Source organism: Epinephelus fuscoguttatus, linkage group LG19 (assembly GCF_011397635.1).
Source record: "Epinephelus fuscoguttatus linkage group LG19, E.fuscoguttatus.final_Chr_v1".
NCBI classification, from domain to species: Eukaryota; Metazoa; Chordata; class Actinopteri; order Perciformes; family Serranidae; genus Epinephelus; species Epinephelus fuscoguttatus.
This window is the reverse complement of record NC_064770.1, coordinates 35483053-35501004: the sequence shown is the minus strand read 5'-3', so window position 1 is coordinate 35501004 and position 17952 is coordinate 35483053. Positions and strand designations below refer to the sequence as shown.

The 17952-nt window shown below is 41.9% G+C and overlaps 1 protein-coding gene across 2 annotated transcripts in view; it reads right to left on the bottom strand.

Annotated features, from left to right (window-relative positions):
* LOC125879103 (protein shisa-8) overlaps positions 1 to 17952 on the bottom strand; it is a 185487-nt gene that overhangs the window by 70575 nt on the left and 96960 nt on the right. Inside the window, exon 3 of one of the 2 annotated variants that reach the window (XM_049560750.1) lies at positions 16212 to 16334. The exons of the other annotated variant lie outside the window; for it this stretch is intronic. Coding sequence (XP_049416707.1) covers positions 16212 to 16334 — 123 coding nt within the window. The remainder of the gene's footprint in view (positions 1 to 16211; positions 16335 to 17952) is intronic. 2 annotated transcript variants of the gene reach the window in all.

Genomic DNA, 17952 nt, shown 5'->3' with positions numbered 1-17952 from the left:
ATGCATTACAAAAGTAAGGCAATTACAGTAATGTATTACTATTTGCTGTAACGCAGTAATATAACACATTACTAATACATTTTTGGTAATATTTTATCCGTTACAATCTAAGTAATGCGCGTTACAATGCATTTTAACCCGATTAGCTGTTGTTTTTTTTAAGAATTCACCAACACCGCGACTTGCGAGACATCCTGACAACAGAAAAAAAGCCGCGAGTAAGAGTTATTTCCTGTTGCTGAAATTCGCTGAGGCTGAGATGACAACAGACACGACGCTGGACTCTACATTTGCGCGATGGACATTCGCCCATTATTTTCAGTTCCTCAGAGAGAAGGAGAAAAACATAATTGTAAAATGCAATCTGTGTGCCACACTGAGGGAACTCTCGACGTCAAAAAATAGCACGAGTAACTTAAAGAAACACCTGGACCGGTGCCATGCTAACACTAAGCTGAGAGAGAGAGAGATGCACCTGCGGAGAAGAGAAAGAAAAAAGAGGACGAGCATATGGGACAGACAAAGCAACAAAAGTTAAGTTTCTCTCGGTCGGCCATGGCTCTTGAAGCCAGAGAAGTGAGGAGACTGGTGGCAGAATATATTGTGGAAGACATGCACTCCTTATCAACGGTAGAATCACCAGCATTCAGAAAGCATGTCAGCAAAATCCCCGTGAACACCAGCAATGACAAGGTAAGCTAACGTTGTCATAGGGTTAGGGTTTTATTGATTAGCACTTTTTGATTTTTCATAAAGCAGAAGTTATGTCCATTCAGTGCATGGCATCTTTGTGCTTTTTGAATTAAAAGAGAATAAAACAGTAGAAACTAAAAGAAAAAGAGATTGTGTGTTTGTCATATCATAAGGCTATAGGTTATGTTATAGTGGGCTCTAGCTCTATTTTGTTTCATATGAATATTTGCAGCATCTCTATCATAACTTACAGACTTTGATCCTTTGTCTGCTTGTATGATTCTAACAGTCATTGTTACTTATTGTATTGCGCCATGAGCCTTCACTGTGCCTATTATATTAAATTGTTCATAGCTTTAGGGGCCTATGCGTCATTATGTTACATCACCCTGCACTGAATGTAAATAATCAGCTACAACAATCTGCATTTTAGCATTTTAAATGCTTAGTCATATGTTTCTGTGGCTATTTTGTTGAAAGTAACTCAAAAGTAATGCAAAAGGAGTGTAACGCATTACAATTCAGAGATAGTAATATTGTAATGTAACTAATTACTTTCAAATGGCAGTAACTAATAATATATAATGTATTATATTTTGGATGTAACTTGCCCAACACTGCTAACGGAAGTATGTGATTTGAGACACAGCATAAGAAACAGAAAACAAGTGGGTTGATTAGCTTTAGCTAAAGCTAGCCAGAGAATAGTCACTGCAGTTTGATTTCTCTTTTTTTTAAATGCTGTTTCCCTCCAGAATTACACATTTTAATGGTGTAATGTTTTTAATGGTAAGATAAGATGACAGACAGTCAGATTATGGTTTGAAATAAATATGTAGTTGCAGCATTGTTGTGCAGAATATAGGAGGCTCTATGCTACTGCCAGAAATGACCACCCTCACTCTCAACATGGCAAATATGACTCTCCCACTCGTGCATTCTGTTCACTTCTCACTGCTATTATCTCCCCACAGGTGAGCGCTGAGTCACTGAAACCAGTAAACTACAAACTAAAACCCTGTCAGGTTTCTGATCAGAGCTGCAGCCTGATGTGTGTCTGCTAACAGGTCAGTGATATGGAGGTGAGCCACACAATTAGTCACTGCGCCCGACTCCTGCAGTCTGTTCGGCTTCCTTCCTCGTCTGTCCACATGTCCACCTCTCCACCTCTCCTGTCGTCCCGCACAGGTCCGTCATGTGTGTGTTTCAAGCGTGTGTTTTAAAAGCAGGCTGCTGGTCTGTGCTCTCTAGACCCCGTGGCCGTCACACAGCACATCCACTGTCATAACAGACCTGACTCCCCCTCTGAGGATCACGCATGGTTGAGTGTGATTAGGTTAAACACGCTTTCTGAAATGACGTGATGTGATGTGGCATTGTGTGTGTGTGTGTGTGTGTGTGTGTAATGGACAGAGAGGAAAAATGGGTAAGAAAGAAGGTGTTTGTGTTTTCATGTGCAGTGTTCACAGATGTGTTTTTAGATTCTTAAGGTGTGTGCTGCTTGTTATTGTTCTTCTGTGTGTGTGTGTGTGTGTGTGTGTGTGTGTGTGTGTGCCAAGGACTCCCATGCTGCTTTCCAAGAGCGCTGGCTTTCCAATGTGAGACTGATTTCAATCAGATATGTTACAGCATCGTTCGGCTTATCTTCGAGGCGCGCACACACACACACACACACACACACATGGAGCTGCCACGCAAAGCCCAGCTCAGCCACTGTTTCTTTAGTGATAACTACAGCAATTTAAGCTCACAGTGGGAGCAACCTTCACAGACAGAGGGAGACATCGTTATCAAAGACACATCCTCCTCTGTTACCGCTTATTGGTTTCACTCATGAAGTTGTGCTTGTAAATCGGTGTTGTCCTGTGAAAACCTGCCACCTTTAATCTTCATATGACAGTTCATTTTCCAAACACTGACAGAACACCTCATGGCTGCAGGTGTTGGCCAAATCATGTATCATGTGGTTGAATTACCCAAATTGAAAGAAAAGTGAACGACAACAAAATTGTAATCACTTTCGTGGAGATACAAGGTTTCCAGGAGGCACGCTCCTTTCATCTGATATCATCTTTAAGCTTGTAATTGTTGGATTGAGCTCGCACAAGATGGCTAGTTTGATTGTGGGAAATTAGTCTTGTTGAACATGACAGAACACACGTACGCACTCTCAGAGCGGTGTAGAGCACAGACAATTAACCGAGTGATGGCACATGGTTAGATCAGCCTGTGGCCGCACTGAAACATCCCAAAGAGCTGCATCACCTTCCTGTTATATAATCACAATACAGCGTGCTTTTGTGTTCGACAGTCTCTACAATGTACTTTATATTATTTATTTTAATCCCTGGTTGGACAATAAATCACCAAAGCAATAACTTCCCGAGACCTGGAGTTTTGTTTGGTATGCGTTTTCAATTTGTCCTAGCTATCTGAGATTAGTATACCCCCAAGTATGAAAAAATGAAACATTGTCAATGATAATAAATAAATAAATAAAGTCCCAATGTTCTTCAATGAGCTGGTGAAAAATTCCCAAAGTCTTCAAACGAGTGCTTCCTAATTAACAGTGTCTCAGCTTGTTACTGTTACTAGAATTGGTTTCATAAATAATCATAAAATCATAAAATGTGATCAGGTTTTCGATCTTGTCCACTTTGGTGTCGGGATCTGCTGCAGACTGACTTGGCAGAGATGGCTGCCATCTTGTTTTTACATGGATTAGTGTATTGTGCTCTTACCACCACTAGATGGCACAATAATGCTGCCTTCCAAGCAAGTCTCTGAGCCCGTAAGTCACCACTTCAAGTCACGACTCACAACTTCATAAGGCCCGTTTCCAGAGCAGGAACTTTGGGGTAAATTTACGTGGCCGGGGCCGTTGGTACGTGTCTCCACCGCAGGAACCACCCCCAAGGACAGAGTTCCGGAACTTTTACAGGGGCTAAACAAGTCCCTGCCTCGGAGTAGGTACTCAGAACGGCCCCGAGAAACTTCTGGCTGGGGCTTGGGGATTACTAGGTGCTGATTGGATATACTCAAGGCGGGATGTGACGTCAACAGAAAGCGACAAAATAGCCGGCATTTATAAAACTCAGCAGACGAGGGAGATGAGAGAGACACGCCAGAAACCCAGCAACCACCTCGGCTCCTTCCATGTTGATTATCGTCTTTCTTATGTCTGCTTTCTTCGTCTTAGTTCTGCTTCTTCTTCTTTGTTGTTGTTCTTCTTCGTTTGTTTCTTTGCCGCATCGCCCCGGTTAAAATGGTCGCTCAACGATTACGTCACATCCAGAGCCTGGTAACTTTACAGGAACCTTCCTCCTACTCCGCCACACAGCGGAGACACGGTGGTTGAGAGGGCCGAGCGGGAGGACATTCCTGTAAGGTTCCTGCCCCCCAAATATTACCAGGAACTTCTTCAGTGGAAACGGGCCTATAGCGTTCCAGGCAAGTCACGCCAAACTGTCAAAGCAACATGGCGGACCGTGCGGGGTTTATATTTGTTTATGATCGCTTCTATCGCCAAAGGTGCTGGTCCCTTCCTCATTTGAGCGAAACGGAGGAGGAGAAACGGCGCATCAGGTCACAGATGCTATTATACTTTTTATTTTACGTTATCTGTGTGTTTGGAAAGGTATTTTGTATTGATTTATTCTTGCACTGGAAACTAGCTGTTAGAGCGGCTGCCAGTAATGCATTATTTGTCTATTTCTCACTGTTCATCACCTGCATCAACACCGCATCCATGAGGCTGCCATTGTTGTTTAGATGAGTAAGGTAATTGTTTTAGAGGGTTGTGTGACGTCAGAAAGCGTAACTGGGAGTACATCGATCTGGTACGAGTTCACGGGTGGTAAGTTACGGGTAGAAGGTTGTAAAAATATGAGTTACGGGTTGCCTGGAACGCGCCATAAGTGTCCACAAATGAGGACAAAGGTCAATTAGAAGGTCCAGTAAACCCAAAGTATGATGTCGTCTCAAGTCACTGCACTTCGGACAGAGACCAGGTTGGTATTAACGAGGCAGTCAGACACCATAGATTGCATTTATTCATTAATGAAAGGTGATTTAAATAAACTAACTCAATGAATCTGATTAATCAGTTTATTCAAATTAAAGATTTTGTCCAAGGATTTAAAATATTTTTTTATGGTGATGACGTCGTAAGATATGATAGACAAACATTCAAAGCTTCATTTAAAAAACCTCAGTAGAAAAATAACCTATGGTATAGCCCTGTTTTAAGGTACAACGTGAAAATAAGCATACCATAAAACTTTCATTAAAAGCCCAGTCCCAGTTAAATGCCCAGTCTCTTTTACTCGCCCGGAATGAAGACACATTTTGCCAAAAGAACACCTGTCTCAGTTAGACGCCTGGTCTGGTTGCAAAGCAGATTTTTCTTCGGATGTATAAAAGCAGGTTGTTGGCTACCTCAAATTATGTGTCAATTCCTCGATTAGCCTGTAAGTTATTCATATTCCGTTATGTCCGTAAGGGTCCTCAGATCAAAAGAATCACAATGGTTTTTCATAAAAATAAATCCAAGTTGTGAGGATTGTTTTAACAGGATAAAGTGGTGTGTGACGGTATGCCACGTGCCGTGATCCTCTATGTCATAACAACTCTCTCTTTCTCTGATGCGCTGTCTGTCAGAGCTACATCAAACGAATGATTCGTAATTGAGTAAGTAATATTCATACCGGTTTAAACAAACAATTTGATTTTTATTATTTTATTATTTCCTGATCTTTGCTGAGCAACAGTTTTGTGTGAAAGGAATTAAAGGCCTGTCTCAAATGTAGGCCTGTTGAGTTCAGTGATTTACACAAATAATAATCCGGGCTAGTAATTGAAGTTTTACCGTAATTTATTTTGGGAACAACAGTCATATAAAATACTAACAAAACAAGCCCTTAGTACTTTATCATTGACCCAGTTTAGCATTAGTGTTAGCCTATATTGACCCAGACTGGATCAATTTCTAACCTATTGATTTTTAGTGTATTCAATGAATTTCAGACACAAGCAAATTGTCTATTAAAATACTGATGATTATTTTAATTCAACTTAAATCTTAGCAGGCGGTTAAACTTTGAAGAAATTACATTTGACTAATAAGGAACAGTTTGTTTTGTCCTGTACATGTACTTTGTTGCCAGCAGATTTTCTGCCCTCCACGCTCTCTGTCTCAAACTCCCTCCCTCCCTCAGTCCCTCCCTGGTAGTCAGCACAAGTGCTACCCTTGGCCCCATGCATTAACCAGAGAACCATTGAGTCCTCTATGAAAGGGGTTATGTCTCATTATGACAGAATAACAGAGCCAAAATAGAGCCCGATCCCTCCCAGTCGCTCCATAACAGTAATACTATCAGTGAGCCTGCAGCAGTCGGGGCTAATCCCGGCCATTTAATGTATAGCCACGCACTGCACCTCACTCAGGGGCTCAGCAGAGGCTCATATCAGTATCCAACAGACACACATACACACACTCACACACGTTCACACACTCCTCACATCCATGGAAATCCAACTTTCTCCCTTTGAACTGCCTCATCGCTCATTGCTCCTCGCACATAAAAATGCCACCTTCTGCTGGACATACAGGACGGCTAAGTGCTTTTGCACGCACGGTGAAACCTCTTCAGTGTGTCAGAGAACACCCAGACAAGAATAAAGGACAGATGAGTCTTTTGCTTTGTACATGGAGTTCATTCTACCAGATTCCAACACATTCTCACTCCGACCTCGTCACGTATTAACATCTTGGTCATGGACTTTCCACGTCCACATTCAGTGTGTAAGGTACCCTGGGTGTGTTGGTTGTTGATGTTCTGGGACACCGTGTCAAGTTCTCTTCTTTCAAGATACACTTGGCGTTTTGTTTCCTTCAACAACAACACACGTGGTTGGGTTTAAGATAAAAGAACAAGGTTTGGCTTTATGATCTTACGCGACACAAACACCGCCCTCTCTGGTGACAGTCGGTGTTTGTTTGACACATCCACCAACACCTTCACGCCCACCCCAGTTGGACTTTCGTCACCTTAACTTTCGTCCTTGTCCCACCACGTTTCCCCCTGACGCCATTAAGCTATAATGGCAACCGGCCGTGTATCACGCCGACATTAAAGGACGCCTTTTTTTGGTTTCTGGCGCCACAAGTCACTGCCCAAGCGTCGGATTTCGCTGACTTCGGAGTGAAACCGGGCTCTAAATTCATGGCAAATCTTGGTGCGCTTATATTTGATGTATATGGACAGGGACAGGAAAAAAACATTTACACACAGCTACACGCAGTCACATGGCTGCACATGCTTACACACACACACACACACACACTGCTTTTTAAGGTCAAAATGTGCAAAAATGTGTCAATCCATAATGGTTGACCCTCGGGATGGCTGGAGGCAGAGGAGGCGACAGACACACAGACACAACACACCCTCTTGCCATCCCTAAATACACACATCTAAACAAACACACAACCCTCATGCATTAAGTCAGCACACAATGACAATGTCTTGCCAGTGTGTGCTGTCATTTGTCTCTATTGAGCTGCAATTTATAAAATCGTCTGTCCGCGTTATCCACAATGGCTGTGCTGTCACTGCTGTGTCTGTATGTGTGTGTGTATGTGTGTGTGTGTAGGGGGGCTGTCATCACTGCTTGGTGCACAGGGCTGCAGAGCGGGGTCTGGTGCCCTTCAAATGACTGAGAGAAAACATCTCCCGCGCCGCACTGGATCAATGCACGCACACACAAGCATGCAAACACACTCAAGCATCTTCGCTCTGCATGCACACGTGTAAATAATCCTACAGATGTGCCTGGAGACACTCTGCGGTCCCTTATGCATGCTGTTTACATTATGAACATGTGTCCTCCGCAGCAGCTGCAGGCGTCTTAGTGTATTAACTTCACCCAAACGAGAGCGCAGAGATCCACATGATGTGATGATGAGCCAGACCTACATCCTCTAAGTCTATACATTCATCCATCAGTATTAAATAGTGAATTGACGAGTGTGACATTGTTCATTGAGATTTTTTATATTACTTTAATAAAATAAATAAATAAAAGCATGGGTCTCCTGTGTGCTTTGCAGGAGGACAGTAAAGTATATAGACAAGATTTTAGTAACACTGAAACTGAGTTCAAACACCACCCAAGCCTTTGGGATTGTACCTATTCAGTTATATTTTATGTAAATTTTAATTTATTTAAATGCTGACACAAAGCTGTCTCCACGCTGCTGGGAATTTAAATCTTGATACTGAATTACTGAATTATTTCTCTTTTTTTCTTTTTTTTTTTGTGTGTGAAAGTGACTAAATTGTCATCGTCTAAGAATACTGAAATCAGCCTATAAAATTCCCACCATGTGCAAGGTGTTGGCGCTGCTGCAGGACTGTCAGCCACTTTGTCCAAACTTAAATATCCCCAACAACTATTGGACTGATTGCCATGAAATTTTGTACAGACATTCGTGGTCCCCAGAGGATGAATCCTAATGACTCTGGTGACTTTTCCTTTTGTGCCACTGTGAGGTTCAGGTGGTTTGGGGTGAAATGTCTCAACAATTATTGGAAGGAATCCCATGAAACTAGGTTCAGAGAATTATGTCTTTCTCACGATGAGAAGTAGTCACTTAAGTGATTTCTTTAACACACAAAATGTAATTTCTGCCAGTAGACGAACTTAAATGATGGCGTGAAGTAGTATGGGGGTCATTATACAAAAACGTGCCATTTTGTGTCCCTCGGACAAAACTGTGCTATAAATGTCAATAAACAATAAATACACTATAATCATTTTAGAATGTATTTTCCATGATATCTCTTGTAACATTAAAACAATGTAAAAGTTTATTTCATTTGTTTTCAAAGAGTTTTAAACACCTTTTTGTATGAAGCATCATTAAAAAGCTGTAGAAATGGCCTGTCCCTCAATATGATTGTTCTACTTTTACTAGCTATTAAAGTGATAGTTCAGGTTTTTGGACATGAAGTTGTGTGAAACGCTGACCATCTGTAGCTCTGATGTGATGGTGTCACTACTCTCAACGAGCCTCCTGCTCTGAGAAATCGCCCATAGCTTACCGGAGAAAAATAATGGCCAGAAAATAGTCCCAAATGATAGCAAGGTCTGACGTAATGTGGGGATGTTTTAAAATAATTGAAATAGTCTAACAAAACACATGCATACTTTTTTGTAGCTTAAAACCTTTTGGTTACGTGTCCTCCGTACATCTTCAGAACTACTTTTTCTCCGGTAAGCTACGGGCGATTTCTCAGAGCAGGAGGATAAACTTATATATAAAGCCTCAAGTGTCCTTCCATTACTCATGAATGGGTTTTATTTTTAATATATGTAAAATGTTATAAAAAACATCAATTTAGTCGGGTCACCAGGTAGTCGTCAACTCTGTTACTTTTAATGAAAACACCCCTTCTGAGATAATGGACTGCTCCGAAAGTTGCATCATTTCCTGGGAGTGAAATCAGCTTCCTTTTGTGAACATGCTGGTGAAAAGACAAATAAGTGTCCTCTTCTTTTCATGATTTTTCTTTGAGTTATATAATGTTTGACAGAGGGGGGCAAGCTCATTGTGTCAGCCCCGTTTCCACAAAAGGACACGTTAAAAAGATATTTGTTAATTTGTTTGTTTGTACATTAAAATTTTTTTAATGTACATAAATAACATGATATAATCCTCTAATGAATGCACACCATGTGATCTCATGACCTTCACCACATGGCTAGTAATGGCTGCCAAGAACATTTTTCGTCAACTCTGTTGCCATTCTAGCATAACAGGGTTGACGAAAGTATGGTTTTGCGAGTACATGAAAATGTACTTTCCTTACAATACAATCCTTACACAGCTTTCTCTCAGTTTGAATATTGTTAAAAACATTTGGGATAGTGTAAGGACATTTTAATGTGGAAACATTAGCGCCATAATCAGTTCATAATTTTATCCTATGCAGTACCTTGGTTTCTGACTGCACACCAGCAAAACTAACTTACTAACTAACACTCCCATCAGCCTCAGTCGACTTTGTGTTCAGTGCTAATTCACAGATGTTATCATGCTAACAGTTAACATTATGCCTGCTAAACATCAGCATGTTAGCATTGTTACTGTTAGCATGTTAGCACTGTTACCTCTCTGTCCCAGTGTGTCCGTCAGTATTTGGACCTGGAAGTTTGCATTTATTAGTACACTGTTGATCAGTAAGCAGTTGGAATCGCTGACCCTCTGCCTTTGGTGTCTGTCTGCGTCTCTCAGTTTGTCAGTCTCAGTCATTGTTTTGGCGGCTCACTGAAGCCGTAATCTGTCGCTGCCCTGGTTTATTAATAAGCCATTTCTGAATATTCCTCCTCTGTGAGTTGGTTGACTTTCAGCAGCGCCGACATCATCACAGAACTATGATAAACAGAGCAGCAGCATAAGAGTCCATGTGCTCGCTCATTAAATGATTTTATTTTCTGCATTTGTGCTTTGAAAACTGAAAAACTTTGCATTGTTTTCTACTGCAATATGGCGTTTTATTTTCATTTTACTTACACCATCCAGTTCAGACGTCTTCTTTATCTTCGTGTCACATGAGGTGAAAAATAAGCTTTTGTTTTCAACCAACTCATAATCTTTACTTTTGTGTTGTTTTTTTCTCTTTGTTTGTCCTCTGGGGTTCAGCACTGTATTTTCATCACGCTGCCTTGAGGTTTTGTCCCTGTAACCCCAAAAGTTTGCTTTCAACTCAGTGCAATTCAACTCTTGAACTCGTAAAAACACCAAAAGGAACATCAGGTCTATTTATTGTAGCTCTGTGATCATTTCTGGGTGACTTTAGAGTTCAGTCAGAAAATGAGGGATCAGACAGCTCAGTCTGCAGACACTCAGGCTATGATTTAGAGAGAGAGAAAGAAAGAAGAGGAGAGATAGAAGAGGAGGGCACGGAGAGATGACAGAAAAGGCGGAAACCGAGAGAGTGAAAGAGAGAGACCTCGAGGGAAACGGGGCTGTGAGCAGAAAAGAGGGCAGAGGATGAGAGGAGATTGGCGGCTAATGAGAGGGAACTGGAAAGGGGAAGACGGGAGAAGAGATAGTGGGAGAGGAAAGCTAGCGATGCACCAGAGGATTATCAGCCTGACTTGCACCTGATTTACACCCTACAAATCAGTGGGGATATCTCAGTCTTACTGTGTATCTGGTAGTGTAAAGGCTTCATGAATTCAATCGTTACTGCCCTAAATACAGCAGACAGAGAAATATCACTTAATGCCAAATTCATACTACACAATATCAGCCTGATTATAGATTATGTTATATGGTGTCGGCTCGGATCGTGAAAGAAGACGAGTGACAATGTGATAATCCATCGTTTTATCCAACACATTCTCACTCCGACCTCGTCACATATTAACGTTTGGTCATGGACTTTCCACGTCCACATACGACGTGCAAGGTAAGGTTGACGTTCTGGGACGCCGTGTCAAGATCTCTTCTTTCAAGATACACTTCCGTTTTCACAGGAAATTGGACTGCGTTGGTACAACACCGCAAATTGAAGTTTTTTCTCCTTCAACAACAAACACACATGGTTAGGTTTAGGAAAAAAGAACAGGGTTTGGTTTTGGAATCTTACGGGACGCAACCACCCATCCGACTCGGACTTTCCCCACCTTAACTTTCATCCTTGTCCCGCTGCGTTTGCCCCTGACACCACCGGCGCTATTAAACTATAACAGCAACTAGCCGCGTATCATGCCAACGTTACAGGATGCCTTTTTTCGTTGGTTTCTGACGCCGCAGGTCACTGCCCCAGTGACGGATTTCGACGACTTCAGAGTGAGACCGGGCTTTTTCATCTCGTCATAGTAGCCAACAACTGAAGCCATGACAGGGACACCTCGTGACAGAAAGTCTAGCATGTTTGACTTCCTTTTTGTCGTTCCCTACTTCTCCCTTAGCAGCTGTCACTTTGACCAATAGAAACACAGAGCGATCAGCTGCCGTGGACAACCGTACGGCAACATCACACCAGCCTTTTTGATATTCCCTCTAGAGATGTTACCACACAGAGTAGAAAAAGAAAAATTATGGTGTGAAACAGCAGAGGCACTTTAGCAACAAGGTGAGTACTGCCATTAGCATCAAGCTATCAAATGATTATAATATAACAATAAATATTTCTTCAAAATGGAGGATATAATGAAATAAAATTAAAAAATAGTGGAGGGGCTTTTATTCACCACAACTACAGAGGCTACCAGCTTCATTTGAAACAGACTTCATTATAAAAGGGCTGTTATTTATTATTTCCTCTGTATTTTTATATTTTTAGTTTTAATCTGCTCCTGTTTGTCTTGATAAAGTTAATGCATCACGCCGTCATTTCAAACACTTTTGCATTTTTACACTTCCTGTATCTGTTTAAAACTAAAAGCCAATTACATTTTTGTTAAGAGAATCCCTTCAATTTCTAGAAAGGCTTTTAATGTGAAATATTTGCAGGAACTTGTTGTGGAGGATTCATTGACTTGCATAGTTTGCATGCCATACTTCAAATGTAGCTCCTGGCTTCTGGTGGCGTTTTTTATGTTACTACAATAACATTTAGAGTTCACATAACAGACACGGTGACTGAAGTAATGGTAATAATAAAAACAGGACAACAATAACCCTGATGACATCGCACACATCGTGAAAGATGACCAGGGATTATTGGTGTGGACCATCGTGTAGTGTGTCATGTCTGACGGCCAAGTCACGGCACAATTTGATGATTCCACAATCACCTAATCTGACAAAATGACTATCTGAACAGACAAAAATGTCGTGTAGTGTGAGCCAGGCATAACTTTCAAGATGAATATCACAGACTCATCCAAATAGATAATGAAAGCCAAACTTTTCAGTGATGAGAAAATCAGCAAGAAATTCATGAAAATATCTGCAACTCAGTCAAATATGTAAGTGATGAATTTAAAATAGCTGTTTTTGAAAGTTCAGTGGTTTTGGCTGTGTCAGTATAGTTTGCGGGGAGGGAGATGTACAGATAGTTTGGCCTAAGGGAGGAGAAAAATAGAGACAGGGAGACAAAGAGAAGTTAGAAGCTGATGGAGAGAAGGGAAATGCAGACTCATATTTCTTCTCTCCAAGTCAGACAATAATAGATGAGGCTCATCTGAAGGTCGAGAGAAAGAAACAAAGATGCAGAGTGAAATAGAGAAAAGCAGCAGAGAACACACAAAGGTCTGCTGAGATTAGGAGAAGAGGATTAAGGATATTAAAAGAGAAATATAGGCATAAATAGGGTTGACATGCTGCAGGCTCATACAGCCAACTATAATAATACAGAAAGTTTACAGTGTGCTGGCACTGTAGTCCTTGTCTTATCAAAGAACCACATCAGATGGTGTGTTAACAACCTCCAGTCTCAGTCAAATATTTTATTTTGTTCCTAGTTTTAATTCAAAAAATATAAAAGCAAGGCCCTACAGTGACAGTAGACTGCAATTTGCAACCATTTTGAGATGGTGGAACGAATTCTTAGCCTTAAGAGGCAACCACTTTTTAACACAGACACCAGCAAAATGTGCAACCCAGAAAAATACATTTTTAATATGTGTTGCATTAGTTTTTACTTTGCTTTCAATAGGCCAACACCCATTAAGCAGTAACTAACAGGGTAACTTTTTAAGAAGAAAATGCGAAAAGACGTGAAATACAAGAGGCCTTTCCTTTTAGGTCAGCACTCCACTGAGACATTTTGTTTAAGCACTGCATTTGGTGGTAAATTTTTAATGTTTTGTGATGTAAATGTCTTGTTTTTTTATTCCAGTCAGGAACACTTTAGTCAAAGAAAACTTTTTTCCATTTGCAGGATTATATTTGGCGGCATGGCTCTGTTCTGGGGCCTCTCTGCCTTCCCTAGGCATATGCAGAAAGCCTCTTCCATGCGCCTACATGGAAAGCCTTTAGATAGAGAGAGCACACCTCCCTGCCCTTCCATGCGCCTACATGGAAAGCCTTTAGATAGAGAGAGCACACCTCTCTGCCCTTCCATGTGCCTACATGGAAAGCCTAAGGCAGAGAGAGCAGCAGCAAAGACCCCCGGAGACAGAACAGAGCAGCATCAATGACAAACAGAAATGACATTGATAAGTCAGACACAGCATGAAAAGGAGGAGCTGGGGTGGAGGCAGGTTGCAGAGTGGCTTGCAGAGGAAGCAGCAACAGTAGGCAGGCCAGAGCAGTTTATATAGGGCGCCCTGAATGAGATTCGCCAGTTGGTTGCATAGAAATGAATCATGTGCTCTATCAGCTGACTTCCTTCCATCAATCAGCTGCTCCATCAGTTGACTGGACTGCTTGAGATCAGCTAAAAACTTGTGTATTGTAAACATTTGTTTAAGCATACATAATGTACAAGTAAGCATGTAAAGACTGAATGAGGCCTATTAGTAGCAACTGTAGATTTAAATAGACCACAGTAAATACAGTGTTTACTATCGCCTTACCCTGTGAATATTTATATATTTTTTTAACCACAGACTCCTGGGAGTGCTTGCTTTGTAGACAATAGTAAATAACTAACTTAGCCTCCCTAATGTGTCCATTTTGCTAATTTTTGCAACACATTCTCACTCCGACTTCACCGCATATCATCTTTTGGTCATTGACATTCCACGTCCAGATACGACGTGCAAGGTGGTGCCGTAGCATTGTTCCAACCTCTCATTGTTCCAACCTCTCATTAATCTGACGTCCCGTTGTTCCGATATGTGATTACACTAGGCTATACTGTATTTGTGTACCATAGAGGATCAGCAACACAACAAAAGTAGGCTACTGGTCGAGATACAAGTGTCATAGAGAGGAGAGAGTGAAACACCATAACCTCCTGTTATTAACTCAACCGTCTCTGGGTCAGCTGGGAAAGGATTGAGGCGAAGCAGGCTCATGGCTTATGTGTTCTTTCTTTTTCATTTTAACGCACACCATGATTTTTTCCTAACCCTAACCAAGTGGTTTTTGTGCCTAAACCTAACCAGACCTTAACCACAGGGCATCATGATGATTTCGGAACAATGGGACTTCGGAACAATGGGTTTAATATGGTCGGAACAATGGGCTGTTGGACCAGTGGGCAGACCCCGTGCAAGGTAACTTGTTGAACTTCTGGGACACCATGTGAAGTTCTGCCTGATAAATGCATTGTCTTCTTTCAAAATACACTTCTGTTTTCACAGGAAATTTACCATTTACGTACAGTCTCTTTCAAAATAAAAACACTATGCCGGTACAACACTGCGAATTGATGCTTTTTTTCCCTTCAACAACAAACACACATGGTTGGGTTTAGGAAAAAAGAACAGGGTTTGGCTTTAGAATCTTTACTGAACACTGCTCGTTTGGGTAGAAGTTGGTGTTTGTTGGACCCAACCACCACCCATCCCACCCACTCCCCTCGGGCTTTCGCCACCTTATTTTCGGTCTTGTCTCGCCACGTGTCCCCCTGACGCTGCCGGGCGGACGCGTATCCTGCCGATGTTGAAGGATGGCTTTTTTCGTCAGTGTCTGACACCACAAGTCACTGCCCAAACTCTGGATTTCGACGACTGTGGAGTGAGACCAGGTTGATTTTTTTTATTGGCAAAAATGTCATGAATTGTTGTCAGTTGTTGTTTAGGAATTTTAATTTTGTTCATTAAGAAATTCTTTTCTAGACCAGGCAGCCCTAAGCAATTATTTATATATAAGGCCGGCACTGCAGAGATTACACTCAAAACCACAAGTGTAAACCTCATGGTGGCACTGGAGAGAAAGTCAAGGGACCACCAAAGCTATTAGGATTCATCGCCAGGGAACCAGGAATGTCTGTAAAAATATTTCATGGCAATCCATCAAACAGTTGTTAAGATATTTCCAAAGTGGTACATTGTCATCCCTAGAGCCACACTATTATTAAACATTAAGCCCGCTTAGTTTCTGCGTCTAGAATATATGTATGAGTAAAAATGAGTTGACAACTATGTAAGTTGTAGGTTGCTACTTGTTTACAGTTCTATTAAGGCATATACACACTGACATCTGTGTTGATGTATTACAGCTGCCAAGTCTGGTTAAACACATTCCTGTGATCCCATAAAATGTGCTCTGTTCTGCAATATTAAATCTGGTTGTCTGACGCAATCGGTTGAGGGTCGGTATAAGGCCACGGTAGCTATTCACAAGGCCATTAGGGTCAAGATCAGGCATTTCTGGCTCCCATGCACATCCCATCAGTTGGTAATTAGAATAAAAACTCCCATAAAGAGGCAAACAGATTGGCAGGGAGACCCAGGGTCCTGTCAGTCATTCAGACATAATGGTAAGAACGTTAACCGGATTAGAAGACAAGTTGGCCACCTGATGTACAAACTGTATGGTACATTCATGCATGAGAGCATGTTTTCATGCTTGTATGAACACACACTCACACACACACACATATACTCACATATTCTTAAACCATATTTGCTCTGTTTCACTTCCTTCCCTCCGTCTCTGTCTCTCTGTCTCTCTGGTGGGGTGTCGTTGACGAGCTCAGTGCGGATATAATTGGCACTGGCCCCATGTGGCACTGTAGTGAAGAAATCAAGGGCGCACAGATGTAAACAAACTCTCTCTCTCTCTCACAGATGCTAACACACACACACACACACACACACACACACACACACTCACCAACCCCCCTGCCTATAGTACGTCTTTTCACTTAACACCCGTCCTGCAAGCTCCCGTGATACTCATTTCCTTGTTTTGATTTCAATGTCACACCGATCCTATCTCCTTCCTCGTCTCCCTCTTTCTGCATCAAACAAACACTCCCTCTCTCTCTACTTTAATATTCCCTCCTTCCCATCCTCCCCCTCTCACTCTGATGTTTATACTTCCCTCTCTCGCAGGCCAGCAACATGCAAATTATGCCCCACAAATGCAAATCCGTTCCTATCTCAGAAGAGACCTCCAGTGGAGAAGAAGAGTCCACCCAGCTCAAACATGCCCCACTGAAGTCTTTCCCTTCCGTAACAGAGAGGCGTCGTTTGTTTGAAGGTTACCTCTGAGAACTACTGTATGAAGTAGTACATGTGTGCATGTGCATTATTATTATTAAGACAATGCATCTTTATCCAGTGCTTTTTAAATGGTGATTGCAAACAACTAAAGGGCAGTTTGATTCCAGTGGTTATTATTGGTGTTTGGGTATTTAATCATTGGTACAATAATAGTAATTCATGAAGGGGATTATTACTGTAATGGTTTATGTGTAACAAAATAGTTAAGTAGCTACCAAATGAATCACCTAATGGTTCCCTTAGAGCCAAAATACATGAGGCACAGATTCGGAGCAACACCTCTGCCACAGCATGCCCACAGCAGAGTGCGTCAGTATAATCAACGGAAGCTGCAACACTGACCACAGAAGCCTTGCTTGCCTCCAGCTCAACCTTATTCTGCCATGCAGCTATGCGAACCTTGCCTGGGTCCAGACCTTTGAATCCGCCCACTTCAAGTTCAAGTTAACTGATTCTGGTCTCTCATCGCCACATGAAACAGCAGTTTCCCGGTTGAAATAAAAAAACAAATCGATATTTATTTCCCGGTTGAAATAACCCATGAGTACCACTGGGGGGACTAAGGATTAACCAATCAGCACCATGGGTGGGACATTTTTAAGAGATAATCTTAGGCTACTGGACTTGCTTGAGTTTCTTGAAGATGTTTTGCCTCTCGTCCAAGAGGCTTCAGTTAAAGGGATAGTGCACCTAAAAATAAAAAAATCAGCCATTATCTACTCACCCTGCTGTGGTCGCAGCAGAACTGCACACCTAATGGCTGACGGCGCCCCAGATTAAAACGTCCAAGAACACATAATTGAAACCACAAAATATCTCCATACTGCTCGTCCGTAGTGATCCAAGTGTCCTGAAGCCCCGACATAAAAAGTTGTTTGGAAAAACGTCATTTGAACTCTGTTTTTAGCCTCACTGTAGCCTGTAGCTCTGACTATCTCTCTGTGGACCGCGCTCACATGTGTGCCCTTGCGCGTGAGACCAGCGAAAGCACGTGAACACACATGAAGGCGGTGCCCATGTCTCACGGTCTCATGCAAACACACATGTGAGTGCGGTGCACAGAGAGGCAGTCAGAGCCACAGGCTACAATGAGGCTAAAAACAGAGTTCAAATGACGTTTTT